At 40.1% G+C, this 10,476-nt stretch overlaps 1 protein-coding gene across 5 annotated transcripts in view; it reads left to right on the top strand.

Annotated features, from left to right (window-relative positions):
• The first annotated feature begins 2,193 nt into the window (after positions 1 to 2,193).
• ASCC1 (activating signal cointegrator 1 complex subunit 1) overlaps positions 2,194 to 10,476 on the top strand; it is a 112,195-nt gene continuing 103,912 nt past the window's right edge. Inside the window, exons 1-4 of one of the 5 annotated variants that reach the window (XM_025284704.3) lie at positions 2,194 to 2,326; positions 4,137 to 4,271; positions 5,167 to 5,266; positions 9,076 to 9,173. In XM_025284704.3, the coding sequence (XP_025140489.1) occupies positions 4,160 to 4,271; positions 5,167 to 5,266; positions 9,076 to 9,173 (310 nt within the window). In that variant the 5' untranslated portion in view covers positions 2,194 to 2,326; positions 4,137 to 4,159. The other 4 variants (XM_025284706.3, XM_044942239.2, XM_044942240.2 and 1 more) reach the window with 4 other exon arrangements.

Genomic DNA, 10,476 nt, shown 5'->3' with positions numbered 1-10,476 from the left:
CACCAAGAAATTCACTTATAAAATTTTCCAAATAAAATTCCAGAATAACACTGTGTTCTGTTCCCAAGGAAGGGGAATGGTTAGGAAATACATATTGGCCCTTTCATTAAATTAAAAAAATGTTTTTCATCCAAATGTAATACCCAAATTGATCACTTGGTGGTGTCCCAAAACTGGAACAAAATAGTTTAAGAATGATCTTAGAATCACGGCTTATTAGGAATTAGAGGGGCTGTGAGTGTTTAATACTATATCAAATTAAAAAATCAAAAGGTCCAAATGTAAATGAGAAAATCTGTATACCAAATACACGTCTCCCTTAAAAAGTTCAAAACAAAATAGAAGCTTACACTACACATTTACAGAAGATTCTAAAAGGTTTATGTTTTCCATATAAAAAGAACAGTCCTCTTTCAGACTCAGAACTATCATTCAAGACATAAAACAGCCAGGGTTGAAAAGTGGAGTGCAATGGAAAGATTACCTAAGTAATTTTTAGCTTTAAAGATTTAGGTTAAATTTTGAATGCTACCAGCAGGTGGTAACCGAAGTTAAAGTGAAACTCACAATAAACCCTAGTTTGGAACCGCTCTATAAAGGCAGGCATTCTGATCACCAAGACCAAATATTATGCTTGGCTGTTGATTTAAATAAACGTTTGCTAAATGAGTTAACATTTCACAGGAACCACAAGATTCCTTAAAGATCATCTAATCCAATCCCCCCATTTTGCACATAGGCATACAGACTTCAGCTTATTTGTTGTGCCATTTTTAAAGCAATGGCTTTATTGCATTGTCATGTGCTATATGGGATTCCCAGGTGGCTCAGTGGTAAAGAATCCACTTGTCAATGCAGGAGACATGGGCTCGATCCCTGGGTTGGGAAGATCCCCTGGAGAAGGAAATGGAAGCCCACTCCCGTATTCCTGCCTGGGATCCCATGGGGACACAGGACCCTAGTGGGCTATAGTCCTGGGGCTGCAAAGAGTCAGACATGACAGAGTGACTAAACAACATGTACCCTGTGAGAGGTGAAACAGCACAGTGATTAAGAGCTCACTCTGAAGCCTCTTGGCCCAGGTTCACGTCCTGGCTTTGTTACTTGCCGTCTGATTCTGGACAAATCACCCGACCTCTCTGCTCCTCAGCTGCCTCATCTATAGAATGCAGATAATGATAGTACCTACATCAGAGGTGTCAGGAAGGTTAATATAACTAAAGCATTTGGAACACTCAAAGGCACAGTAAACAACAGCTATCCAAAACTACCAATGAATATTTAGTCCTCAATCTTTTTTTTTTCCTCTGCAGATTCGTTTTTCATACTTACTATGTTTCAACACACTCATGGGAAAAGTCTTAATTCTCTGCATTTGACAGACAGTGTCAACGTCACATGTCTCTTAGAATGGAAAGTCCATACTCAGGAAGAGGGAAAATGCACCCCATACTTTCATTTTAAGGTTAATGATCTTAGGAAGAACCCTTTTCTTAGGAAAAGGGGAAGGAGTTGTCTTTCTACTCTCAAGGCCTAGCATAGAACCTGGATTACAGTGTTTCCTGAATGAATAAGGAACAAATGACAGAACACAGGGCTAGCAGAGGATAGATAAGTTTGATGTCAGGAGGGTTGGTCCATTATTGGTTTTTCCCCCTCATTCTGTAGATCTATTTGGACAACTGTTTTTCCAGTTAGGCTGCCAGGCCCAAGGTAGGTGCTCAGTAACATTTGTTGAATATTTAAATACTAATGATGACATAAGCTGGGACTTGACTCAATAAGCGAGATTGGCAGTAGAGATTCTTACAGGAGAGCAGAGATATTGCATGGTTGTGTTCACAGTGACAGGATGATCAACACATTTACTTCATGCATGATAGGGATGACCTCGTATTCATAAACCACTTTCCTTCCTAGCAGATACATACTTATAGTCTTGAAAAATCCTTCTTAAAGAATCCTTAAAAGTCTCCTTATCAAAAAGACAAGCAATTATTAAACTCTATCATCAGAAATCATTCCAAATAGCTGGATTACCAATCAAAAAGGTGCCGTAGCTAAAAACAGCGTGGGTGGAAAGGGGATGAAGAGAAGATGGGTCAGAATGTCAGCTGTTCCCAAGCTAACTCCAAGCCATGACCCCACACCCACCCAGACCTCTCCAGGGGGGCGACACCACCGGCGCCATCCCACTGCGCAGGCGCCACCGCTTGGCCCGCATGCGCAATTGTCTCGTGCGGCCTGAGGAAATTTCCTCTTACACGCCCTCTGCGGCAGGCTCCAGTTCCTCCTCCTCCTTTCTCCACTTCACTAGTCCCTTCAGGTAGGATCTCAGGGATCAGCTCCCTTTCCAGCAAGCTCCTGAGGGTCCCTGAGCCCTCGACCACTTACCTCAGCTGCTTTGGCACTTTACAGCCCCGCCCCCAACTGAACCGGCTGCGTTTTCCACGACGAGGGCGGCGGCGTGCTCGCGCCCGTGCGGAGGGAGCCCGCGGCGGCCGCGGCGTGCGCGTGCCAGTGCAATGGTGGGCGTGGCCGGGGCGGAGAGCCGCGGAGACCCGGTTCTGGGAGAGGCCTTCTGGGTCCTTCGTCTGCTCTCACTACAGCGGTTTTCCTACCACCGCGGAGTCCTCTCTTCGCTTGCTTTGACGTACTGGGGTTGATTTTTCCTCGCTTTTATGATTCAGGGTTTCATCTTCCTTCCCGACTTTGTAGGCCTTCTGCTTTCCTTTCTGTCTCTCCGAACCACCACGGAGCAGGATTAAATTGGCTATTCCCCATCCTTCCTCCTGAGCAGTCTTGCAGTCCAGGGCCTTATGGGAAAGGCAGATGGAGGGTTTGCTATCTCTGAGACAACCCTCTCTTCCAGAGCTCAGTTTGAGGACCTACCTTGACATTGACTTCTACTTTTGTGGCGAGCCTTTTTTTTTTCTCTGAGAGGTCCTGGGAGATTGAGTATTAGGGTGTAATGTCATTAAAGTATTGCTAGTTATGCCTCCTCTTTCGATGTTCAAGTCTGTTTACCTTATATATTATTGTTTCTCACAACATGAAACTAACTCATTGATTCTGTAAGCAAATTACCAATGCAAGCGATTTACTTCCTGAGGTTGGATTGAGCATTAGTGTGTTTAGTAAGGATTGATCTTTTCGGAGGGGGACCGCTTAAGTTATTTTGGGTTTCAAGACCATGTACCATATGTGGTAGGAACCTTGGTTAAACATAACCAGAGCTAACCTAAGAAGCTTTTTTCCTAAATTGTTAATTCATTAAGTGGTGACTAGAAACTTGGTTTCTCTCTGAGTGATGTACAGTTTTTGGCAGTGACCTACAGAAATTGAATTCCTTCCCTCAGCAGTGTGTTAGTTGGCAGAACCATGTTGGTTAAGTTATATTTTAGCTTTGTTTTAATAGGCATCTGGATCTAATTGTTGAGTATGTATTTCTAGCACCTGTAAAGGTAGTTAAGGATTTTTTTGTTCTCCCCTTGAGGATAAATGTATTAAACATCCCTAATTCTCTTAACTGTCATACTGGGTAAGAGCGTGAGACGCTTCACGAATGTTCAGATAAGCACAGAGGTTGAATTTTACTCCTTTTGCTGCTGCTGCTGCTAAGTCGCTTCAGTCTGTGTGACCCCGTAGACGGCAGCCCACCAGGCGCCCCCGTCCCTGGGATTCTCCAGGCAAGAACACTGGAGTGGGTTGCCATTTCCTTCTCCAGTGCATGAAAGTGAAAAGTGAAAGGGAAGTCGCTCAGTCGTGTCAGACTCTTAGCGACCCCATGGACTGCAGCCTACCAGGCTCCTCCACCCATGGGATTTTCCAGGCAAGAGTACTGGAGTGGGGTGCCATTGCCTTCTCCTTTACTCCCTTTAGGTTAAAGTAATGAAGAGACCTCTAGTCTCTCTTCCAAAGTCATGGACAGGCTCAGTATCTTGTAATCACTTTTTTTGAGGAATGCTGAATAGATTGCAAATTACTGTCTTGAGTGTGCCAGGAGTGGAATAGTGTAGTGGAAAAGGCAGCAATTGACTTAATAAAACAGCTTCTAGATAGGGGAAATCTAGTGGAAACAGTAATGCTTTTGCTTAGGATGTACTATGAACTGATGCCCAATTCTGTCCTTGTAGGCCTGTATAAAGATCCATTAATCATGGAAGTTCTGCGTCCACAGCTTATAAAAATTGGTGGACGGGTTTATAGGAAGAATCCCATCCAAGAACAGCCTTATCAACATGAAGAAGAAGATGATGACTATTACCAAGGTAATCTTAGTTGCTCTTTGGTCAGATTAGAAGTACAATGTTATCCGTATTGTAGAAGCAATTCTTTGTTTCAGTGTTTATGTGTGAGCACTGAAATTTGACTTGTTTGGCCTCTCATAGCTCCCTTGTTGATTCTGAGTGGGCTGGTTGAGTTAGTTTGATGAGGTGTTCTCAGTTCATAAGTTAAGTTGTGTCTCATCTTTGTGCAGAGGCTTAAATGTAATAAGGGGTAATTTTAGTTAGCTATTAATATTAACAATTATCTGTGGTAAAATTAAGTTCTTTTATCTATAAAACTATGAACTAGTTTTTATAAATTGTTGAAATAAATGAACATATGCCCAATATTAACTGTTATTGTTGTGTCATAATTTTTCTTTTCTTCTCTGCAGTCATATACAGGCAGTTTCAAATATACAACCGACGTGGCTGTTTCCCTTTAGCCCTGGGGCCTTGAGCTCTTTTATTTCAGCCTCCTGTTTTCTCTTTGTCTCACTCCTGCCTACCTCATTCACTGAGGTGATTTTGTGTCCTAATACTAAAAACCACTGAGTTGTACATTTTAAGAGGATGAATTTTATGTGACTTATGTCTCCGTAAAATAGTACAAAAGATTTATTTCTGGGAGAAAACAATTAAATAGTGGTATGTAGATACTCCTTTTCCAAGGTTCCAGGATTGGAAGATTTAAAATAGTCATGTGTTTTTATTCTTTGTTTGTCTAAGAGCAGGTGAGGAGGAATGTTGGAGCAGTGTTCTGCAGTGTAACATGTATGGCTGTTCTTTTTGTGTGTGTGTTGCTTTTCTTTAAACCTCAAGAATGGTTGGACAGCTGAGAAGAAGAAAGACTGTTGTCCACAGAGCAAGTGAGTGAGGTGTTATGGTTTCTGTGCAGGCCTCGTGGAGTGTGCCGAAGAGCCCTGTGAAACCTACGAGGTGGTGCAGACCCCACAAGGTTTCCGATGTACCGTGAAGGCCCCCAGCCTACTCTACAAGTGAGTGATGCCCCTTGGCAGCTTCATGGGGAGGCATTTCCAGGAAACTTAGAAGAAAGCTGCTTCTTCTCTTTTCCACATTTCTCTTTTCCACACTTATTACAGTACTTACTAGTGACAAAATGGTTTAGTGTTTAACATCCTAGAATTTCTAAAGACTAATTGCAGATCAGTTTCATCATTCCATATACATCACCAAATCCTGTTGATTTTTGCCTCTTAAGTATCTTTTGAATCCACCACTTACTTTTTCTTTATAGCCATTCTGCTACCTCTTCTGTGGATTATTTCAAATAGTCTACTTACTGGTCTTTCCACATTGATTGTTGCTCTCTTCCAATCAGTTCTTCACATTGAGGGTGGAATAATCTTTTTAAAAGGAAAACCTGATTATTTTATTACCTTTGCTTGAAATCCATTAACATTCTTCCATGGAAGATGGAATTTTATTCCATTAGAGCAGTGGCCAGAATCTTGAACGTGACTTAGCCAGCCCTGCATTTTTCAGTGTCAGCTCACACCACTCTTTCCCTGGCTTTGCACTTAAGTTTAACTGGTTTTCTTCAGTTCCTCAAATGTTCTGGGTTCCTTCCTATCTTCTAGCTTTGGCATATGCTGTTCCCTTTCCTTACATTACCTAGTTATTAATATATTTTCCTTCCTTAGGTTCCCAAGTTTTGACACCGGCATCCCCACCCGCCACATTGATTACCATAGTATATATTTTCATAACACCACTACTTTTCCTTTATAGCATTTCTCAAGCCTAATGTTTCTATTTATTTGTCAGCTAGTTGATGTTTCTTCTGCTAGACTGGAAACTACTTGAAGGCAGGAATGTGTCTGTTCTGTTGTCCTTCAGTTCTTGTGATCATTTCAGTCTGTGCCTGCTTGCCTTCGTGTTGATCATATTCTGTCTCTTATTAACTACTAATATCGTTAGCTCTTGTAGCTGGCTGGCTTCTTTTGGGCTTGCACCTCTGAAGATAGCATGGTCTAGGAAGTCATAGATTGTTTTTCTGTGTTGTACCAGATGAATAAAGTCTATCTATATTTCTCTATGAGAGGAGGTCTACAAATATAGAATCATACACCTTTAAGTTCCAAGAGGCAAATAGTTGCATGTTTTTCAACTTGAGAATTTTCTGAAACACCTAATGAGGATGAAATTTCTCTCCTGGAATGGGACCAAATGAGAAACCAAATGCTAATCCTGATGGCTCAGTTTCCTCTCAGGTTTCAGGGACATTTTCTCCTAAGAAATGTGATTTTAGGAAGCTGTGACTCAGATTCCTTGTAAAAATCAATGCAACATGTCTTCCTTAATGTATATATTTGTTACTGCTAAGGTATGTAAAGATTCCTTAAATGTCTGATTCTAACCATATGACCTTTTGAATTTTATATATTCTAAATACTCATTTTGTGATGACTTGCATGTTACATTAAGTATTGGTTCTGCTAAATCCTAATTAATAGACAATATTTACTAGGAAGACTTCTTTCTTTTTTCCTGTCTTCTTCCTTCTCTTCCTCTCTTCCTTCCTCTCAGTCTTATTGACAAATGATTGACCTACATGGAAGATTTCTTTCTTAAGAATCATTTATGTAAGCTTATTTGGTCCAAGGAAGAAATTAGTTGACCAAACTAACTTATGATCAAAGTCTAATAGTGGTGCACGTGTCCACAGACGAGGTCTAATACTGTGGCTCTCAACTTCAGGTGCACATTAGAATCACCTGGGGAGTTTTAAAAACTCCCAATACCTAGGTGTGCCCCAGACCAGTTGAGTCTGAATCTCTGGGAGCTGAACCCAGGCATCATTAGTTTTTATAGCTACCCAGGAGAAGGCAATGGCAACCCACTCCAGTACTCTTGCCTGGAACATCCCGTGGGTGGAGGAGCCTGGTAGGCTACAGTCCATGGAGTCGTGAAGAGTTGGACACAACTGAGCGACTTCACTTTCACTTTTCACTTTGATGCGTTGTAGAAGGAAATGGCAACCCACTCCAGTGTTCTTGCCTGGAGAATCCCATGGAGAGAGGAGCCTGGTGGGCTGCCGTCTATGGGGTCGCACAGAGTCAGACACAACTGAAGCGACTTAACAGTAGCAGCCAGGTGATTCCAGTGTGTGCCAAGATTGAGAACCACTTGATCTGGCAAGAATTTCCACTTATACAATAAACGAGTCATCCTTTCACTGTTTATCTGTATTATTTTAGTGAATGCTTTAGACTTTCCGTGTAAACCTCTTTTGGATCTGTCTATACTCTTAACTGGAATGGTGCCATCATGGGTTTAATGAGGATGACATGGTCTATACTGAGCTATGTGCCAGTCACTGGGAAGTCCTTTTATATATGATCACATTTAATCCTTACGACCAACCTTATGATACTTAGGTATTATTCACTCCGTTTTTTTAAGTGAGGTAGTGGGGTACCATTGCCTTCTCCGAAGTAGTAGGCTAAGAGTGGTTAAATGACTTGGCCAAGGTTTGTTTGCTTCTAAAGCCTCTTTAACCACAACCACTTCCCTTTCTAAGGTGCCTAGACTATTAATAACACTTTGAGCCAACTACTTTATGAGAGGTTTGTCCACTAGCCATGTGCTAACAAACAGGAACCTGACTGAAAATAAAAGACAAAGGCTGAGGGAGTTGGTGCTACATAGTCCCTAGCCCAGCACAGAGAAAAACTACATGGAAACTGTGGAGTTCCAGTCCTCCTCTGAACATCTTGTTTTATAAAAAGCTGGCTTACTACAATAAATCTTAATGGAAATAATCAGACTTGGTTATCCCATGTAAAAACAAATACAGAATTTTAGGAATAGTCAGCAGTGCTGTAGTGTACTGTAATTGAAATCCTCGAAGTCAAAATACTGTTGATGAGGAAGTTTTTTCTCTTAAATTTATGGTCCTGTGATGGTCTCTTGGTGCTTTATTTAGACTCTGAAACTTTTCTCCTGGGATCCAGTAGTCTCATTTGCCTGATACATCTAATTACTATGGGTTCCAGAAGATAGCTTTGGAGGGTCAGAATTATTTATACTAGGAGGCCTAAGTAAGTAATGTGAGCCAATAGATGATTGGAGTCAATAAAAGATAGTAGGAAGTGGCAGGGATTGTGATGAATTCATATTCCATTTTCAGAAATGAGCTCATGTTCCAGCCTATTTTTGCCATTGAGTAGTCAGATCTCCCAATTTTTTGAAAGAACTTAGAAATCTATATTTTTTAGGTGAAATTTCCCAAGTTTTAGGTGAAATCTCCCAAACAAGACATGTCTGTGTGTTTGAATTCAGCCTGAGGGTTATCCCTTTCTGTGCTTGCGTCTCTCTTGGTTGGTGGACCCTGCTCTTTGCTAAGCTCTTTAGCATTATTTAATTAATTAAGGATAATTCGCTTAGGATGAACTCAAAATGTAGTTAATTTGCTCTCTAAGAGGGCAAGATTTTCCCCCTTCAAACTGTAGACCCATTCAAGTGTCCAATGAGACTATGTTAGCTTTTCTTTCACTTAACTGCAGACCCCGATTTTGAATCTAGTTTTGAGAAGCAAACAGGCATGGGGTATAATTACTCTTTCTATGCATTGAATTGGCTGTAGGACATCGTTTTGTCAGTGAATATAATGCAACATGTTCTATAAAGCTATATGACTTGTAATTTCCTCTACGAATACTGAGTTTTTACTGAAGCACTCTTCTATGAGGGAGTATCTCTGGCCACATATGATTTAAATATGATGGAGTTCTTTATTCGGGTATATTTTGACTTACATTAATTAACTTTCTCTATATTATAGGCATATTGTTGGAAAGAGAGGGGACACTAGAAAGAAACTAGAAGTGGAGACCAAAACTTCTATTAGCATTCCTAAGCCTGGACAAGAAGGAGAAATTGGTGAGACTCTATATATGTTTGCAGTCACTTTTGTATGTGTATGGAATAATGTGACCCAACTGAGTTTGATGATTATATTTTTTATGTGGTTCTGTAGCTATTGCCCTTTTTTATATCAGTATCAGTCTCTCAGATGAGGAAAGATGTACTTACACAGCCTTATCTTGATATGAGTACCTGGGCCTTAATTTGATACTTTACTACACACTAATGGAATAAAGCTTCCAGATTTTGTTGTGGACTAGGAGATTTCTTGTATGCTTCAGTAGCTTGAAATGGAGTTTGTGAATTATTTCAAGTTAGAATTAGAGGGAAAAAGTGAGATCAGCAAATTTGAAATGAGGCTCAGCCCTTTCCCTATTAGTTATCTTGTTTTTATCTTGCTTTGTAGACTAGGAAGGAAATTGTAAGAGTAATAATTAAAACAGCAACCTGATTCAAGTAAGTGTTCAGGTGAGGAAAAGTAGTTTAGCAATAGAAGCCATGTCAGAAAGTTCTGTACTAAAGCATCAATGTGAACCAAGTGCTCAGACTTGTGTTGTAAAGTGACTTTGAGTGAGGAGTACTGAAGGGACAGAATTTTTAAAACAGTAGGAATTTTTCAGCGTCAAGTAAGTGCAGCAGCCTCCAATAATCCATTTTCCATAAACATTCATGGATTGTATTAAGTCTTAGGAGAAAAGAATTATAAGTACTCTTCTTATTTTGTTCTATGTAAAAATAATCACTGTGGCAGATAAGTAGCAGTTGACTTTAGAGTGGTGCTGTCCAGAAGAACTTTCCATGATGGTGAGTATGTTGTATATTTGCAGTATCCAAAGAGCCACTAGCCACTCATGAGTGAGTACTTGAAATGTGGCTAATGTGACTGAGGAACTGAATTTTAAATTCTATTTAATTTTAATTCTTTTAATTTAACTAGCTGCATGTGGGCTCCGATTTTGGACAGTGAAGTGCTGGAGTTTTCCCCAGCCCCTTGGTAACAAGTAAAACTCTAACTTTAGAACTTTAATGACATTTTTGAAGGACTCTAATTAATATAGATATTTAGTTCATTAGAATTACTGTTTAAAAAAAAAAAAACCTTGTGTCTTTCCTTAAGTGTTAAAGTTCAGGCTACAAATACTGAAGTAATTTTTTAAATTGCATTAAAGCTTATTTCTCTCTTTTTCTGATTTAAAAATTAATACATGCTTTCAAAAAGAAAAGCTTATAGAAATTATATGTAAAGTATAGAGGGAAGTCTTTTATGTTATGAACTTTAGCCATAATTGTTCTTAACAGTTGAATCTGTTCCCCATTT

This window comes from Bubalus bubalis, chromosome 4, assembly GCF_019923935.1.
Source record: "Bubalus bubalis isolate 160015118507 breed Murrah chromosome 4, NDDB_SH_1, whole genome shotgun sequence".
NCBI lineage: Eukaryota > Metazoa > Chordata > Mammalia > Artiodactyla > Bovidae > Bubalus > Bubalus bubalis.
This window is presented reverse-complemented; position numbering and strand designations above follow the sequence as displayed.